At 36.7% G+C, this 20,752-nt stretch overlaps 1 protein-coding gene and 1 long non-coding RNA gene across 2 annotated transcripts in view; one reads left to right on the top strand and one right to left on the bottom strand.

The window, feature by feature from the left end:
- SNTG2 (syntrophin gamma 2) overlaps positions 1-18,505 on the bottom strand; it is a 178,578-nt gene extending 160,073 nt beyond the window's left edge. Inside the window, exon 1 of the mRNA XM_015859350.2 lies at positions 18,479-18,505. Within this exon, the coding sequence (XP_015714836.1) occupies positions 18,479-18,505 (27 nt within the window). The remainder of the gene's footprint in view (positions 1-18,478) is intronic.
- Positions 18,506-19,218: 713 nt separating this feature from the next.
- On the top strand, positions 19,219-20,357 carry LOC116653195. Its single transcript, XR_004306675.1, has 2 exons — positions 19,219-19,536; positions 20,255-20,357. It is a non-coding gene; the product is annotated as an uncharacterized LOC116653195 (long non-coding RNA).
- The last annotated feature ends 395 nt before the right edge of the window (positions 20,358-20,752 follow it).

Raw genomic sequence — 20,752 nt, 5'->3', positions numbered from 1 at the left:
TGCCACAGGATTTAAATGTTCCAGGTGAACATTTAGACTGGAATGAAATAAAGTATACAGGTCATTTCTGTTTTAAGCCCCTAATCCTGTACAAGTTAATGTAATGATTTAAACTTCTTGAGAGAATGGCTAGTATCAGATAGTCAACAGCATTCTCGCTGCAGGCCACAACTTTTTTTATAATTATTTTCTTCCAAAAGCAAATGCATCACTATTTCTGACTAACTTAGTTTTCTAGCTATTAATTATTGAGAACCTAAACGTGATCAGAAAGATCTCATACATTATATTTCATCAAAAATCTGCTCAGGCCAAAATTTGGCCTTTAACAGTTTGCAGGCATTTTCAATAACCAGTATGACTCAAAATCAATCAAAAAAATCTAATAGGAAGACAAATATTATTCCAACAAAGCAACAAAATTCTTCAGTTAGATATGACAGTTATCAGAAGCCAATTTGTATTGCTCTCATGTAACCTCTCATATTACTACTCTTATGTTCAGGAACACAAGTAATAAGGAGAAAACTTAATTTCTATTTTAACGTTAAGATTCACTAAACTCATAAGGGATACCCTACAAACTATAAAACAGGTTAATATAAATACTACAGCCCTGGCATTAATCTCAGCAGAAAAAGTAAAAGCTGTTGGGGATCTCCACCCTTTTCCCCTTGAGGCTAATATGTGTGCAATAGGATGAAAAACCCCAAAAATTCAAAAAAAGCTAGGACTGTCCACTGTCACCAAGGCCAAATGGCACAACACAGCTCAGGTACAGAGTGTTTGATCTCATTTGTCCTTGAAAAAGGGAAAATGATAGCCAGAAAGTTATTGGGAACAGTCTATGTACCAGCTAATTCTCAGACCATGCTCTGAATGACTGATAGGACAACTCTTTGTAGTCTATATCGAAGCAAAGCCCAAGGAAGACCATGAAGATGGTCAGAGGGCTGGAGCACCTCTTCTATGAAAAAAGGTTGAGGGAACTTGGTATGTTCAGCTTGAAAAAGAGAAGGCCTCAAGTAAACATCAGTGCCACCTTTCATAACTTAAAAGGGAGCTTAAAAACAGGATGGAGACCTAGTTTTATATGACCTGGTAGTGATAGGATAAGGGGGAAACATTTATAAGCAAACAAAGGGAGAGTTAGGTTAGAAGCTAGGATGAATTATTTATTTGTTTGTTTTTTCACTCAGAAGTTGGTGACTGCAACAGAAGGCTTAGAGAAGCTGTAGATGCACCATCCCTGGAAGCACTCAAGACCAGGCTGGATGGGGCTGTGGGTATCCTGATTTAGTGGTTGGCAACCCAGCCCATAGAAGGGTTATAGGAACTGGATGGTATTTAGGTTCCCTTCCAACCCAAGCCATTCTAAAATTCTATGATTATTCTAGCAGCTAGTGAGAGCAGACAGCAGAACTGATGGCCTGGAAACACCGCTTGGGCTGGCTCAGCTTTCTGCAGCAGATGTCATCAATGAAGCAGAAAGGTGAAAACTGTCAGCATCTGCACAACATTCAAGTAGTGTGGTTGGTAGTTATTTATAAGTGAAATTTGTAGCCTTTTCCCAACATACTATTTCTGATTTTACCACTTGTTTTCTGCTTATAAAAACCCTTCTGACCTACAACATTATTACCTAAATAGTTATTAATTTCAGCTACTATTTCCTTTCACCAAGATGCAAAGATGAAATTGTGAGCTGTAAGAATTTCAGTATTCGCTTATGTTTACAAAATAAGAAACATATCTTGATGTCAATTATACTAAGAAATTCAATAGTCTTCAAACTACTAAAACCAAGTAGAAAAGGGTGAAGGAATAAATAAATTTTCTAATGCATATTCATGCATGCTGCCACAAGTTTATCAAGCGGATTTACAAAGACATACACCTAAGTACTTAAAAAGAGGAGCATGAGGAAATATCAATAATGATGTACTATGTTATGACAACACAAGACAGAAAATAGCAACTGAGGATTTAGAAACACCTATCAAATCTGTGAAAACAAGTCAACAGTTTCTAATGCAGCTCTTTCTTCCCTTTTTTCCTGTTGCTTCCTACTTCATTCAACTGGAAGAAAAAAAAAAACCAAAAACACCATAACAACAACAAAACAACTAATGTCACTATTGAGATCAGTCTGCCTTCTCTCAGTGCAAGATCTCTACATGTGCTTACCTAACAGTCACTAGCAAAACACTTTCACCCTAAGAAAATTAGCTTAGTCATAATTAAACCATATATGCTTCTTCCCCTGCACCTCCCCCCCACCCCCACCCCAAACAAACACTCTTGCTTATCTTTTTCACTAGGAAATATAAAAAGGCATTCTTCTTCCACAGCTAATTTAGCTGAATCAGACTCTGGCATAAACTTAGGAAGACTTTGCTCACTGTGAGGGCAGAGCAAGTCTAAGTCTGCCTCATAGGACTAAATATATACAAGCTGACAGGGCTTCAGTAAGAGCAGAATCAATTTTCTAGCAGGATTCAAAAGTTGTAACTTGAGAACTTCAGGTTCTGGTGAAAAAAGTTCTGTCTAATAAAAAACACTGTGCTACCCATTTTACTTTAGTGGCCACTTCACTAACTGGCTATTGATAAACAAATACATAAAGTGAAGGAAAGATTATTCTCTTTTCTATAGGGCATACTTGCTGTTGTCAGTGTCAAAGCAATCAGTATCAGGACAATTACCTGCAAATTGCATTTATGCTACCAAAATGAAAGAGTAGACAAGATATTAGATGTTAACAGTTGAAGTAACTGACAAAATATGTTATGTTTACTGGTTTCTAGAAGAAGAGATGCAATTAAAAATATCTAGAATTAATGAAATCTCCACCTAAATAAAACTTAATAAAATCTTTAAAGAAATGGAAATTTGTTATGAGATCAGAATATGCCATACATAAACTTATTTTCCTCACTTTCTTGTTGACTTGTAAGTGAAAACTTCAGCTCAAACAGACTTTATGTACAGCCCTACTCACAACCTTCATGTAAAAAAAATCACGCTCTGGTTGGCAATGTGCAAGCCACAACCGGAATTAGCTGTAGTAACCATGAGATGCTGAAGTTGCAGATCTTGAAAGGAAGGAAGAAAGCAAAAAGTAGGATGCTATACTTGGACTTAAGGAGAGCAGACTTTGGCCTGCTCAGAGTCCATCTTGAAAGAATCCCATGAGATAACATTGTGGATAAAGGAGTCCAGGACAGCTAGCTGATTTTCAATGATCACCTCTTTCAAGCTCACAAATAGTCTATCCTGACAAGCAAGAAGTCAAACAAAGGTGGCAGAAGGCCTGTATGGATGAATGACCTGCTCCTGACTGAACTGGCATAAGAAAAAGCAGTATACATTAGGTGGAAGTGATCTGGGAGAGAGACAGTTCATTTCAAGAGATGACGTAAGGAAAGCTAAAGTTGAACTTGAAATGGTAAGGAAACTGAGGAGCAAACAATAGAACTACAATACATATTTAAGCAGCAAAAGGAAAACTGGACAAGAACACAGACCAGCCCTTAAAAAAAGTGTTACAGTTGATGGGAGAGTTTGCTGTTATGCGTATAAGCACTTATAAACGTAAATCTGCTGAAAACAATAAGGACACAGATCTATAAACCAAATAAGTGAATAAATGGTTTGTTTTTGATTTTTTAATCAGGCATCACTATTCTAGTTATATTTAAACAATAAGGAAATAAGAGTTGGATTTCACATACTGAACAGTATTTACTTCAAACAGCATTAGAAACATAATTTGAGTAGCAAACAACAAACCCCAGAAACTCCTTCCCAAATAATTCTTATATATTTGGCTGATAACTCAAGAAAAGAAAAGAAAAGCTAATGAGCATTTCCACAGCAAATCCCCCAGCAAAGACCAGAAGACTGGACTAACAAAAGACAGTGGTTCTTGGGCAGTATGTGTGGGGCCATCCACTTCTGAGTAGAAAAGAGACCATTAACTTCTGAGTGAGCAGTCAGTTGTTCTCAAGTAGTATCCTCCCCATGCTTTTTTTGCTCAGCGCTTAATCTCACACAAATGTTCTAATCCCGGAAAGTTAGCAAAAGAATTGTATCAACCTTAATTACAACACAGAAAATATTAAAGATACCATTCTTCACATTTTTAACAGAATTCTTGGCTAAAAGTGTGCACTAAGCATTTACTGAATCACAGAATATTTATACTTAAAAAAAACCCACAAAAAAAACAGAAGACCCAAAAAACTGAATTGATGTGTAAAAAAAACCAAGAACTCATCACCAGTCTTTACTTGGACACTGAGCCATTGATCAGAACTCTCAGAGTGACCATCAGGCCAATTCCTTTTCCAGCAAGTGGTCCATACATCAAATCCTTTTTTTTTCTTTCCTTCCAATTTGGCAATCAGGATGTCATGTGGGACAGTGTCAAATGCTTTGCACAAGTCCAGGTAGATGATATCAGTTGCTCTTCCTTTACCCACTGACGCTGTAACTCCAACACATGTGAAAGGTTCCAACGTCAATATAGATCTGGACTGCTAAACATTTTACGGAGTCAGCAATTGCATTGCTCAAAACTGCATCAAAGAATCACAGTAAAAAAATGCATTTGTATACATTGGTCTCATATGCAATTAATGTCTTACTAGGAACAACTGTGAGCCCTATTTATCATGCCTTTATAAGTAACAGTTTGTAAGCAAAGATTACTTTTTAGCTCTCAAAGAAAGTAAGATAGGCATATTCTAACACGAGTGACACAATGCTTGCCAAATAGTCGTGCAAAATTTGACTACAGCATCCCTTCACAAATCAGGACCAAGATTCTGTGGTCCTTTACTCTGATTCTGCAGATATTTCAGGCAGTCCTTACAAAATATTAACATCTCTTTATTAACATCTTGCACAATTCTATTAGAATTGCTTAGTTCAAAGGAACTAAGAACTCCACTCACATACCCCAAACCACACAGAACACATTATAAATTCCCCTGTCATTCTTAGGCTTTCAAAGGAGTCCTTTCAAACTAATTTCTGCTTCTTTGGGGAAAGGAAAAATGTGGAATTTGCTGTTTAAAGAAAAGTATAGAAGTTTTCCTTGTCTACTTACTATCCAGGCAACACAACATATGGCATCGGCATTATGGTTTCAAGATTAAAGAATAAAACAGATGATGTCTACTGAAAAAACAGTGAATATAATGAAGCATCCATTAAAATAAGAGATACGCAAACCTTTAAATTTACTGTAATTCCACTCCTGAGTGTAATTAGTACCACAAGTTGTTGGTTTTCTTTTTTAATGTAATATTTTAGATGTATGGAAAGACTTGCCATTCTAACAAGTCATTTTCTTAACACTATTTTATGCCACTTAAATATATGCTGTTGTCTAATTCCATGGGACTCCATTGTCACACAGTGCAACATAATTTTCAGTTCTCCAAATATAATGGCACTTTAAAGACCTAACATCTTAAACCTACAGTATCAGTTCAGAAGATAAAATAACCTTATTTAGTACTGAAAGGCTACAAAACTTAAAGTTATTTCTGATTCTAGTGCAAAGCCTCTAAAAAAAGTTCAAGCATATCCACATGGATTCCTAAGAACATCCTAGAAATATCTGTAGTTTACATGAGCTTAAAATGTGTGTTACCTAATGAAATAACTAGTCAAGGAATAACCTATTCCCAGTATTGTTTTGTTGATATGACTGACTAAAGCACAAGAGAAAGATGCAAACTTCAGTGGAAAACACACTCATGCAAAACTGCACCTGTCTTGGCTGCTTTGCCAGGTTGGGCCAAAAGACCCATCTAAGTCATAGTTCAACACCTTGGAGTAATGCATTCCTTTCCAGCCTCTGATCTCAGGACATCCTGGTCCCACCTTCACATTTCACTATCATCTATCCCCACCTCTCTGCATCATCATCAGCTCTACATCTCCTCACAAGAAGGCCTGAGCCCTCAGCCCAGAAGAATACCAGAAGGGAGAACTTTTAACCAAGAATAAGCACAGTCCCTGCATGTAGTGCAGAGAAATCAACTGTGCTTTCCAGCTTGCTGCCTGCTGCACACCACCGCCCAGCACAAGTGTTCTGTCTGCCCAGCACACAGGAGCTTCCACTTTCACAGCAAAGTCCAGTCAGCAGTTTTTAAGCCCTTCCACAATGGGCTCTGGGATAAAAGATCCACATCCAGGTACATCACCAGCTAAACAAGGCTATTCTTCCACCATGACTTGCTGCAGTGAAAGCCCATAACTATGGAAAGAAGAAACAAGACACTCACTATGCCAGCGATGTGGCACTGAAGCTCACCTGTGTGTGAGACTCATTAAACAGCCTTCAGGTGGAAGTGGAAAAACAAAACTACAGTTCAGACTAAATTTTCAGTCTATCAGAATTAAGTATGGGAGGAAAAAATAAATAAATAAATAAATAAATGAATTAATTAATTAAATTTATTCTGAGACCAGGAATAACTTACTAACTTCATGTTACATCCATACAACTGAGTCTCACAGCAACAAACAATTTGTTGAAATTTGTTGAAGTTTTGAAAAGTTTTAATTTGGAAATATAGTTCTTACACAAAGTTACTACTAAGCAGAGTTGCAGAATTAGACAGTCAGGGGCAGTGGTAGGCCAGGCAGACTTTGCAATGGGGTAAAATTTTTCATGAAGAACAAAAAACAAAAACACTAAAATCTCAAGACTATATGTTATATATATTTATTTATTGTGAACAGGCAACAGAATTCAGAACACAGAAACTAAGTTGTGATGCACTATCAAATCTGGTTTTCAGTAATGCAACTGAAAAAATTCCCAAATGAAAATCTAATGCATCTGAAACCTGATTTTAAAATACTTGTATTTTTAATGAAATTTTAGGCCACATGATTAGATAACAACTGAAATACAATCTATATCTAGTTTCCTAAAATATGTTATAAGAAAAAACAGCAACATGTAGTCATATTAAAGAATAGTTGACTTTTTTTGAGACAATAGATTTTTCTCACTGAAGATACATGATTTAAGAGAGACAGAGGTTAAACATAATTTTGGTTGCTGTGAGAGGCTGCAAGTGAATTTCTAGCACAGTTGGACTATAATTAACAACAGCTTTTTCTGTATCGCGTTCTATTAAAATGTTTGTTTTTTGCACTTGCTTCACTGCAAGGAGAAATATTTCCAGTGACAGTGTTTTTCATATGCACTTGTGGAAACACGAGATCTCAGTTCAGGTTCTTAAATGCTGTTGTAAAATAAGTAAAAATCTCTTTTGAGGTAAGACTTATTTTGGCACTTCAGGAAAGGATATAGTCACAAAAACATACAGCACAGACACAGAAATACTGTCATGACTTTGAGTTATTTACATTACTTGTTGAAGGATGTTAATAAATCTTGATTACTTTGGCACTGATAATACCTCATTCAGATACCTCTTCAACAAATTATGTCTCCTTACATTAACAATTCTTCAGTAGTGCAGTCTAGAACAGATGTGACAGCTACACAGCGATGCTAGAAAACATTAATGTTTTAACATAAATATGAAAGACTACTCCCATACCTAAAGCCTGCTAATTTTAAATCGGGATTATTCCTTTTTGTACCTTCAATTACACTGAGCCCTTTGATCCTAAAAGAAAGCTCTCAGGATGTAACACAATGCATATACAGTTTTGCTCTGGTAAAAGAAACTTAACCTTAAACATGTGGACATACTCACACAAACTCATGGCATGAATTATTTCAACAAAACATTTTTTCTCCTGTGAGAAATGATCACAAAAAATTTTTGTACTTGCCAATTGATATCTTTATCTCTCCCCAATTACCTCCTTTCTCTATCATTTTTATTTCTCTCCACATTTATCAATGATCATCATTATACCTTTATCAAACATCCAACTGAAAATTCAAATAACAATTTTCTTCAAAATCAGCAATAAGGTTTTTTTCCAGTAAATTACTGACTTTACTCTTACTGACAAGATTTTCCCTATCCTTCTAAGTGCAGAGTAACTGTATGTTTATAATCAAATTTGCAATGTAGCTTTTATCTTTTCTTTGAATACATGAATTCAAGAAAGAAAAAGATCTTGTCACTGACTACAGCAGAATTAGAGGAGGCTTACCCAAATACAAAACAGCTACTTTACTAGAACTAGTCTACCAGCAGAGTATTCCAGATAAACATTTACCATTCAAGAAACATTTAGATATTGTGTAGTAAGGGACATTGTTTAGGGAGGAGATGTGGTAGGCAAACAGGTGGACTAAATGATCTGAAAAGTCATTTCCTGCCTTGGAGATTCTACTGTATGAAATAGAAGACTAGTAACAGCAAGTATGGCTGTTTTTGTTGTTGTTGTTGCTGTTTGTTTGCTTTTGTTGGGTTTTTTTTGTTTGTTTCTGTTTTTTTTTGTTTTTTTTTTTACAGCAGAAATGTAATCAAAAACGAAATTTCCGTTTTTATTACCATTTTATATAGACACAATATTAGTATGTTATGTAGACTTATAGACAGATTTTTTTATTAGTATTCTTTAAAGGCTGAAAAAGAGTAAATTAAACACAGCAGGATAAAATGACTAACCTTTGCAGCTCCCTGTGGACATCCATTTTATGGATGCAGGGTAAGGCACACACAACTTGCTGTTACCTTGAAAGACTGCATGCGAGGTAGAAGTCATGAACTTCAGGATACACCACAATTTTCACTCAGAGTACAAGTGCTGAGAAAATATCGAACAAAATTTCTCACTAAGAACGTATTTTACATAATGTCTAAAACTGTCAATCAAAAACATTAATTGCTTTGGACAACATCATTCAACAACTGACATTGAAAAGTTCAGAATTTCTATCTCCTCATTTTTTCAAAGTCAAGCTGTAATTACATTTTACATACAGACAGATGATCCTCAGAGATTCAGATTCAAATCCCAATAGCAGATCAAGAGCATACTTTCTTCACAGCCACATTCAGTATTACTTGTATGCTCCTCTCTCACATACTTTAATACCACATATGTCCACAGTTATTCCATACAATGCAGATAGCTAAAAGGTAACAGGTTTGCTCATCTACATTGCAATACCCTTAATGCAAAGATTTCTCCACACTGAAAAAAACCAAAACTTAATTACAACAAAAATAAAAAATAAAAATAACTGTATTTACAAAACTCTAAAGCTATACAGAATATTTTCCTGTATGAAAATTTGTCTGTTCAAGCAGAAGGCTTGTAAGTAGGCACATAACAGGTATGTTCTTCCTCATGTTTATGATTAAATGTTCTTTAAAAATAATGGAGCTTTGAAAACTGATATTTTTAGAAGGTACCTTCCAGTATAAAAGTTGTGGGGAAAAAATGAATTCAAAGAACCACTATCCTGTCAAACACATTCCATTATGCTTCCTTTTGCAGAGAAAGATAAGTTTTTAGAGTAGACCTGAGGGATATGAACAACACTTGGAAAATATACAGAAGTGGCATGTAAGTCTATGTCTTTTCCATCTGAACCACAATAATTACTGCAATCCTTCTTCTTTTGAGGTTCTTGGCGCCTAAGTTCCTTCCCTCAAGCATGTTAAAAACACTGTTTAAATGTTCTTACTTTCCTTCTTTCTTCCAAATAATATTAAACCTTTCCAAACTCCCTTTTCATGAGAGAAATATAAACACTTTGTCCTTACCCTTTACAGACCTATTTTTTTTCCCAGTACAAACTGAGTCACTCAGGTCTGTGCACAGCCTTCCTCTCCACTATGTTGTGCCAGCACAGCAGCACCAAGATTCCTTTAATGTCCAACAGCACAAAAAAGTCTTTACACTTTCCTGTACTATACACAATGTACAAAAAGTTATTTCTGAACAATACTGCTCTCCTCTGTCAATGACCAAGAATATTTGATTATTTTAGTTTTACTGCTTGTAGGATAATGAGAAATTATAGGCATAAATTTTTCTAGTCTTACTTTTGGTCATCTTGAGATGTGCTATCAAGAGGTTTGCTGTGAGGGTGGCCAAATACTATCATGATTTAATCACAGAAGCTTTGAAGCATCCAGCCTTGGAGTTATGCAAGATATTCCAAACAGACTCTGTCCTGAGCCATCTGCTTTAGCTGACCCAACTCTGAGCAAGAAAGGGGACCAGATGATCTCAGAGGTGCTCTCCCACTTTCCCACATGAGAGACTCCATGACTCCAAGAGCTGACCCAACCTCTTTTACATAAGAGGTAAACTTTACATAAATGACTTTGAAAAAAAAAAAATAATAATAAAGAAAGAGCTGAGCAAGAAAAACAAACATACAAAAGAAGTTATACAAGCAAACAAATAGCAAGGAATAAGCATTCCTTATATATCCGGATGCAAAATAAATAAATAAATAATAAAAACCCAAGGGATTCTGAGGACTACCTAGGAACGTTATATTTATCAACTTCAAAAACTTCAGGCAGAGCTATGAAAGATCTTTCTGCACATTTCAGTATATAAATGTTAGTGTTTCAGTCCATGATTCTGGAAAAAGATGAAATCCAAACTACTTATCTACTTCAGTGGCAGCTTTATTACACACACACACACACAAAACAGATTATCTAACTTCCTAATATCTTTTTCATATGACCATAAGTGTAGCAGTATATTGTCACAAATAAAACCCAGCCAAAACTGTCTTAAGACTAAACAGAATTTTCAGTCTTCATTAGTACATCAAAATCTCTAATATTTGTGCTTCTCTTTGCATTAGATATAACTGTTTATTACTAAATCCCACTTTCACATTTGGTGCTGAAATCCAGTTCTCAAACCAACTTATTTCTCATCAACATTTGTTGGGACAATCCACATTGAAAGACAACCAGTAAAACAAAAAGATGAAATAAATAAATAAATAAATAAATAAAACATACTTATGTACATTATGCAAACAGTTTTATTTTGTTTGTTTTTTTTTTTTTTCCCAAAAACAAATACTACTTAAAGGACACTGCAGATTAAACAGAGAAGTGAAGATGTTAAACAAGGCACTTCAAGAGTAACAAGAATCCAGTTTGAGAATGGATTCTTGACGTACTGAGTGACAAAGATCCCATTATGACAGATGAAATATGTTCAGTAAATCAGAGGGTTTGATTTGGGTGCACATATATGTGTGTTCAATATCACTCAAGAGTTCTGAGATAAATGAAACTAAGAGACAAAGCAAGACCTATATGAGATTTACAGCATGGCATCAAAGGGCATATCTTATTAAGATGTCTTGTGTCTTCTAACACTAGATGCTTATGCATGTAACACAGAAGGCAAAATTGTAGAGTGATTTGAGTGAATAATACAGCAGTGTTCTTGAGGAGAAAATATATATTATCACTTGTCATTACCAGAAGCAAGCACTAGTTTAAGAGATATCCCATACCTGCTGCACTTACATACTTCTATTGCAACACACCCATACAGTACCTAATACTAAGCTATCACATGACAATCAAAGCCCAATTCAAGAATTAACCGTTCTCCCATGTACACTGGCAGGCACTTACTGTTTGCTCTTCTACTCGAGAGGTCTGCACTACCTTCCTAGTGGCTACCATCTGTCATTCTGAACACAGTCAGGTAACCTAGCACTACATGAAACCTTCTGGGCATAGCAGAGCATGCCTATCACTGCACTGAGGACAATCCCCATCACCAGTCATTTCAGAGGCCCAGGGGCACAAGTGAGCATTGATAACCTGTGGGATGAAATCTGGGAGGACAAGAATCAGCTACAGGACTTCCATAAGAGTGGTCGTGAAGTATCAGTATATCACCTGTTTGAGCTACCACCTGCTGAAGCCATTGTGTCCCAGCATCAGGAAGCAGTCAATTTTGTTATGGCCAAAAACACAATCTATGAAATCATTGTTCTGGTCACAAAACTACAGGTATTACAGTCTGAACACTATCACAGTTTAAAGTAGTCCTCTATTACACTATCATTCTCATTTATACAGGATTGAAATACTGTTGATAATGTTAAGAAAGCACTTCAGTTCACTGCAGAGATGTAGTCAACACACCTATCCAATTCCCACCACTCTGCCCTGAAGAGATAAAGTAAAGAAAGACAGAAGAAGGAAACATAGGAAATTCAGAAAACAGAGGTTTCAGCAGCAGAAGAGCAATTGCAGCCAGAAGTTGTCTAACTCATTGGGCTCTGAGTTACTGGCCTTTGGAATTGCCAGCTTTGATTCAAGCCATAAGGATACTCAGTCCACCAATGCAGCCTCAACACCAATATGATTCTGCAACAAGCAGACAAAATTAAAGACCTCCCATCTGATTCAAAGTCAAATCATGAGGTAGAACTTGGCAAGCTTTATCTTAAAGGGATCCGATACATTAAGCTCATCATGTTGCCTAATAACCCAGAAGCCTTTTAATACCCTCAAGTAGCTACTTCACAAGATGATAAATTTGATCAGTGTAATTAAGTTAACCACTTGAATGGCTGGAAACCATCTCAAACTCAAACAAGAACAGTACTAACAGATTTATTTATTTTTTCTTAATCCCCCAAAATTAAAGAAAAAGCACTATTTAGAACAATATTTCAGAATGTTCTGATTCTGTTGCTTTTTTTTTGTTTGTTTTTTAAGGAAATACTTTTTAAACAGAACACACTCAAGTTTAAGCGTACAGGTGTCAGAAATTTGGCTTACTTTCACTTCAAGTGCAACTAATGTGTGTAATACGTAAACATTTTAATACCTGGTGGAAATTTCCCAATACAAACTGAGATAAATACAGATTGAACCAAAAACTCTGAAAATAGCATGGTAATTTGGGAGAACGTACTTCTGGGTTATTTACTTCTTAATTATTATATTCTGTAGTCACACCTACGTGATGATCGAACTTACAAAATATGAAAAAAGCCGTAGAAGACTTAAGAGTAGAGAATAGTTGTGAATTATTTTCTCAGGAAAAAATGAAGATGCTGAATGCTGGGTCTGAATTAGAGAAGGCATATGAGAAGCACAAATTATCAAGTTTCTGCCACATGCATTAAACAAAGACCACAGACTCTCTCCCCAGCACTGAAGAGAGACTTTACTTGACTGCATTTTATTTTTTGTTGAATTTTAAACATGCCAAATTGCCGTTGTAAACTGCAGAGCTTTAAATAAAATTTGAGAACATCTGTGGCTTGACTGCACACAGAACATATTAATTCACATACAAACAGTTGGCCTATCTCAAATTGGAAGGGATGCACAAGGATTATCAAATTCTGGCTGCACAGTTTTATACTAACTATTCCAAGAACTGCATACATACATACATACACACAAAGTATTTCTCAGCTTTCAGAGGACTTATGCACCAACCACAGATGCTGTAGGTATCATGAACCACTAGCACTTGCATTCAATACAATAGATGCAAGCAGACTTAAAAATAAAAAATAAATAAATAAATAAAAAGAGGTAGATACCACATTATTAAGTACAGTAACTGTATTTAGAAGCCTATAATATTTAGCAATTTTGATAAAATCACGAAGACATTAACAAGCAATGTGTAATGGTGTAATGATGAACTGTTGGTTTTAATGGAGGAGTCTTCAGTTAGAGAAACAGCGTTTTAAAATTCACACACATGTCACGTGGAACAGAACAAACAAGAAAGCCTCTACACCTTCACTTTTAGATTAAATTTTAGTATTTTCATGAAGTTTGATGTGATTTGACACAAGAGCTGCCTTTGCCAGTAAAGAAAGAAAAACTGAAATAAAAAATAATAATTTCAAAGCTAACAGTTGAATTCCTTTCCGAAAAGAAACAGGAACAGAACTGACAAGAAGTAACAGAGCAGACCTGTATGTCATTCTCCTAATACAACTGGACCTAAAAAAAAATAATTTTTGGAGAAAGCTTCATCTCACAAAATAAATAAATAAATAAATAGATAGATAGATAAATAAATAAATAAATAATAGCTTTTTAAAATTGACTCACTGGCTCTAACAAAAACACATACAGACACAGAAAACATGCTAAAGAAACATAAAGGCACAGGTTTTGACGTCAAATATGAGACGCTATTCTCATGACATTTAGAACACGTTGTAAGGCAGTTAAGGAAATTCCCTGGAAAATGGTCACCAGGGAATAAAACAAGGGTTTTGACTCACACTGAATACCTCTGTATGGAAACCTGGAATACCACAAACCAAACTCTTAGAAGTGATCATGGGAAAGTGAGAATACTAATTTTGCAGCACTGTGCCACTGTTACTACCAAGCGAAGATAAGACCTTTCCCAGGCAGCAACTCACAGATGTCTCAGCTTCCCTTTGTAACACATTAATTTTCAGTATGGTTTTGTAGTTCAGTGTTCGCTTTCTTTTCCTTTTTTTTTTTTTTTTTTTTTTTTTTAAATGCTGTTTCTTAGATGCATCTAGAGAATAACGGATACATCTTTCAGATGAATATTAATTAAGCATGAAGTTCCACTATTATTGGAACTATTGGAACTAAGCTATTATTGCTCTGTTCTACCAAAAAGCATTCTGATGTTCATTTTCAAAAATGAATTTAAATATAAAAGAAAGTCTCTTTAAAGCACTCTTTTCTACAGAGATTTGGGTATTTGTTTCTAAATAAAATAGAATGGTTTTCTTATTAAAATAAAACAGAATATTTTCATAACTAATTTACTTTTAGCTATAATATGGCCTTAAAGGATTGCCAGAAGTATTGTGCTTAATCACCACACATTACTCTTTCATTGGATTAGCAAGAAAAGCCTGAGTGACAGCCACAATACTAAAGCATTACAGAAACTGAAGCATTCATGTTTCATCTTCATGGAAAAGTCATACTGACCCATCAAAAATTAATTTAAATTTTTCTATTTTAAGCTGATTAAGACTTTCATACCTGGAACATTCAGTTATTTCACTGGCTGTGCGACATCAGAAAGACAGTTCACTAATAAAAAAAGTCAGATTAAAAGGACTAATGAGAAAGAAAAGTGTAAGAAAGACACTGTCTTTCTGAATACATGAAGAAAGCAGAAATATGCGTCAGCAACCAATCATGAAAGGTACTTTATAAACCCCATCACACAAAGTCTAATTGTTTTACACTCTTGAAAGCACTACACACAACAGGTTTGTGAGACAAAGTACTATTTGCTTGTTGTGTTTGTATCTAGAGGAGTGGGAAAAAAAGAAATGACAAGCACTACACCTGCTACTGAAAAGCCAGACATGAGGATTCACTGCTTTGTTCCAAAATGACCTACCACAAATTTCAAGCAAGTAAAGGTACAGACAGAGATAACTGTTTTATACTTGAAGCAATTATCAGTCTGCTCCTGAGAAGTCAAATGAAATATTGTCCGAACTCATATGCGCTAAGACTACATTATAAATTCAACAGTGCATATACCTGAATAGACTATAACTATTATTCCCATTTTATTCCCCATTATGGAAAGTGTCCATGTTCCATGCCATGATCTAGGAAAAAGAACCAGGCTGTTTCCAGGGCTTTAGCTCCTTGCACAGCCTCCCTTTCTTGCTTGCTGCTTCTCCCTGATGCATTATGAAGCTCAGTAAGTCTGGCAGTCCTGAGATCCATCCTATCCATTTTTGAATTGGGATAAATCTGTGGCATGTCAGCATCACAAAAAAATTGTTTCTTGGAGCAGCAATATGAACTACCTGTATACAAATATTCACAGTGCTTTCTCAAAGTAATGTGAAATCACATTATTTCAGGATTTCAGACAGACATTACATGAAATACCTTTTCCACAGAACCCCAAAGATATGAGAAATGTAACACACTGAGTACCTCCTTTCTTATCTCTCAGAACAATTTAAGAGCCACAGGACCTGGACAGATAACGCAGAAATGCCACTCTGCTGCTGTGCAGAGAAAGAAGAGTTCATTTTTCTAGTGGGAGTAGTTGGTGTTGTTTTTAAAGATTCGGGACAGAGACCATGAGAGTTGCAAATATAATTGCCAAGTTCTCCATGTCTTAACTGACAGCATAGAAAGGGCTACAAACACTTGGTTTCTACCATTTGTAGAATTGCCACATAGGCTAACTTCTACAACACTGGTGGAACAATGTTTTCCCACTGGATAAAAGTAATTACAAAATATTTTTGCAGAACACACACAGTGTTTCATAGGCTATAGGCAGCTATAGCGTTTTGGGTATCTTAACCCCGTTGAATTACATCTTCAACTATTTCCCTTTTTCCAGCAGAGATATGCTGTTGGAATAAAGTTGATTTTAACTGTATGTTGTTGTCTACAATAAACAGATAATGCACCATTATAGTCACTGCCACAACATTAATCTAAGCTTACAGACATCATTACACACCCCTAGGAGATTCACAGTTAACTGCAAAAAAACTCAGTTTAGGAGGGATTTCAGTAAGCCACCTTGTCTAAACTCTTAGACCAAGCAAGGTCAGTTATGAGATGAGATCAGTTTGGCCACGGCTTCATTGGTAACACAAGTAGCAGGAATACATGGCAGCCAAACAGAAGTATTAAGGCTATGTTGATAAAGCCCCAGGCAGTCTGATCAGGCAGGTGGCAACCAATTATTTTGTCTTAGTCTACCCCCAAATGTTCTGTGTCAGACCGTCCCTATTCCATAACATGAATAAATAAGTTAATCTATGGATATACACTTAAACTACTTAATCAAATCAAATCCAGCTATATGTGTTATGAAATGAAAACAGCTCTAGGGAAACAGATTTTTTTAAAAAGCCCTGCTTCTTTCAGATAGCCCATAGAATACGTAATTACCCAGCAAATCATAAGGAAAGTAAAACAAACAGGAAAGAGTGAGTTATATCTTGGTTCAGTTTCCTGACTGCATTCCTAAGAAAATATTTTGACAAATCAACCTTTCTCTCTTCCAGTAGTTTTTACCTTATTGTGTTAATAAGGCTTACAACTACGCTCCAAATAATTATACAATGTAAGCACTACCAAGTATCCCTTAAGATACCACTAATTGTACAAATGTTAACTACTATGTTAAGAAGTCTTGCTCCTGAGACACTGAGTCAGCTTTAATTGTTTATGTAGGGTTTCAACAACACACTTTGAAGCTAGACAGAAACTCTTTGATCTCTAAAACTTTAAATGAGAGACTCAGGCGTATATCCTCAAACCTGCAGGTAATCTGAATTAAGTCTCAAAATGAGAGACTTAGCTTTCAAGTGAATCAGGCATTTTAAGATGACACTGGCTAACTGATTATTGCTCAAAACATGCCATTTTCAGAGAGAGAGAAATCCCATGAAACATTTATTCTGGAAAATGTTGTGGGTTTATTTATTTTTATTGTTTTTAAACATTCTGGTATCAAGACCTCATTTGGTAACATACTCAAAGAGAAGCAATTTTAATTCTTACTGAAGTCAACAAAACACAATATACAATAGAAATTGTATACAACTATTCACATGAGAGAAGAACTTTTTTTTCAGCCTCTCTCAGAACTTTCATCACAGCTAAAAGAAAAGTAGCATTGCAAGCTGCAGTATATTCCACTATATTTTACTTCTAAGTTATAAGTAAAATTATTTACTATGCATAATGGTAATTCATCTCTACATTATTTTCAACAGAAAACAGATGGTTTCACCTTTCCTCTACCACTTCTATAATTATCCCAGCTACCCCAGGAACCCAACCTCAAGCCAACATATATACAAACATATACATACATCTTAAATGACTAAAATAGATAAAACTTGTATTAAAAAAATAAATAAATAGAAATGAAAAGGGCACAAGCACAATACAATATTTCTATAACTCACTTAACACACTCGCTTCAAAATGACACCATTACTTGTAACAGATGCAGTCCTCTATTTAAATACACACTGCACAGAGAGAGAACACAGAGACACCTGAATTTGCAAAGATGTTATGATTAAGTCTGCAAATAATCTTAATAAAAGGTGAGGCTAATTCAGTGTCTTGACATGACTCAACTCTCAAACCACAGGGGTGACAAAGATCACTCCTTAGTAAAAAGAAGGAAGCAAGTAAATAAATTAGACTTTGTCAGAGAATGGCAAACTGAACATCAGATATACCTAAAAGCTGAAACAGAAAAACTGAGGAAGATTATTTCAAGAGGACAGGTAGATGGACACACATTCACTGAGATGAGAATGCAGAGTTACAGATTAACCCAAGCTGGAAGGGACCTACCAGGATCATAAAGTCCAACACCTACCAAGTCCAACACCTGGCTCCACAATGTACCACCCAATCTCAAACCCTGCATCTGAGAGTGGTGTCGCAACATTCCCTGAGCTGCAGCAGCTGGAAGCTTTGCTCAGTGCTCCAGGTAGTCTGCTCCATGCCCACCATCCTCTGGTGCAGAACCCCCATCCTACCTGAGCCTCCGCTATCCACAGCTCCATGCCGTTCCCTATGGCCCTACCACTAGCCCCAGAGAGCAGAGCTCAGCGCTGCCCTCCTTCCTTTGAGAAGCAGCAGATGCTATCAGGCCACCCCTCAGCCTGCTCTGAGCAAACTTAGGGACCTCAGTCACTCCTCACACACCATGCCCTCAGACCCTTCCCCATCTCTGTAGCCCTCCTTTGGACTCTCTAATAGATTTATGTCCTTCTTATACAGTGGCACCCAAACCTGCACCCAGTGCTGGATATGAGGCCACACAGCACAGTGCAGGACAACCAGTTTCCTCACCTGGCAGTGCTGGGTCTGACACAGGGTACAGCTGGCCATTCTGGCTGGCAGGGCACACTGCCAGCACTAATTCCAGCTGACACCAACATGAACACCCAGATCTCTTTTTGTAGGGCTGTTCTCCAGCCCCTTGCCCCACAGTCAGTGAATAGATCCTGGATCGTTGCATCCCAGGTGCAGAACCCAGCACTTGCTCTTCTTCATGCAGATGGAAACCACCCTCGAATTTGTCAAGATCTTGGTGCAAGGCCTCTCTATCCTCAATGGAGTCAACACTCCTCCCAGTTTAGCATCATCCACAAATTTACTTAATATAACTTCCAGATCTTATTTATTGGAATCAACAGTGAAAACATTAAAGAGAAAAGGCCTTAAAATGGAGCCCCACAGAATCCCACTGGTGACAAGTAAGAGCAACTGTCAGGCCACAGACTCCCCTTTCTCAACACAGCCATGTTTTGGTTGTCAGAGGACATACTTAGGGTCACATAACCAGTGCCTTAGTATGTCATGAGGCACCTCCCTACCAAACTGCTGTGTTCCTTTGGTAGAATCCACATCAGTTGTGACACCAGCCAGCCAACAAAGGCAGGCAGGGGCTGCAGCACCAGTCAGCCAGCACGGGCAGGGACCATGACACTAGCCAACACTACCAAGGCAAGGCAAGGGCTGTGATTCCAGTGAGCCAGCCCTGCCAAGGCAAGCCAAGACAGGCAGGGGCTGCGACACCAGCCAAGGGAAGGTATATACGTACAGTATCCTTCTGCTGCACTTACATAGCACCTGAAGCAAGCAGGCACCACCTGTAGTACTTGTGAGGACTAACGCTGCTCAGGTATCAACTGAGGGGGTGAGAAAATGTGTCAGTAGGAGCAACACATTTATAGCTCAGCAACAAAGACCAAAGCATGGCTGAGACAGGTAACAGGGTTTTCATTAGTGGTAAGAATGTTAACCTCATCCAATCAAGGCTAAACAAAATGGGGACAAAAGATAGACCCCACAAACAAAAGATACTATTTTCTGCTAGCTTTGCTATAATCATTTCTTCAGGTATTTTTCTGTTTGGCTGTTTTCAGTGAGAGACTAATAATCTATGCAAACTCCCCCATGCACTACCAATCTCTATCAGATGATGAGATAAAGGCTGAGATAAGCTTTTCTTCTAGCAATACAATTTTAAAGAAACAAATCTGTTAGAGATCTTGTGATGCAGATAGATAAGAACAATAAAAGCAGAACAGAGAAAAGAGCTAGCTCATATGGCAGCAGGTAAACAATGGACCAAGGAAAAACACTTGTCTGTAACATTCTCACTCACATCTCATCTCGCATAAGACCCAGAACACCACAACTTTAAAGTAAAACTCTAGCCGACCTGTACAGTATTGAGCCTCTAAGCTTTAAGCCCCCTTTGTTTCTCTGCTTCTGTAATTTAAGTCTGTATTTCTACTTTACAGGTGAACTTCACCATAAGAAGACAATATGCAAACAATGGGTGGAGTATGTACGTAGCCAAACTGGTACAAATTCCTTCAACATGAGACAAAAAAAAAAAAAAAAAAAAAAAAGAAAAAACCACCATATGTAAGACTGTACTGCCTGAATTGGAAGCACACTGACTTCAATATATGTGCCAAAGTGCTAGATATTGAACTGTTACCCTATCTGAGAACCAGAAATTTGAACTGTGTGGGAAGATTTGGGATGCCACATGAAACAGCAGGCACCTCCAGCACTATCCCTTGGCATTACACAATTGAAAAGAGAAAGTAAATATCATGATATGTTAGATTATCCTTTATTTCAGAGTTGCTAACCCTTTTGTAGCATCAAAAAAAGAAAAAGTCACCCAAGTGAGCAAGCAAGGAAACTGATTATACTGGCTTATACGGCTGAACAACAGAAAAGTGCTAAAGCATTTGTCTGATACAAAATTTATATAGATAATAAGATCC

This window comes from Coturnix japonica, chromosome 3, assembly GCF_001577835.2.
Source record: "Coturnix japonica isolate 7356 chromosome 3, Coturnix japonica 2.1, whole genome shotgun sequence".
In the NCBI taxonomy this organism is placed as follows: domain Eukaryota; kingdom Metazoa; phylum Chordata; class Aves; order Galliformes; family Phasianidae; genus Coturnix; species Coturnix japonica.
This window is presented reverse-complemented; position numbering and strand designations above follow the sequence as displayed.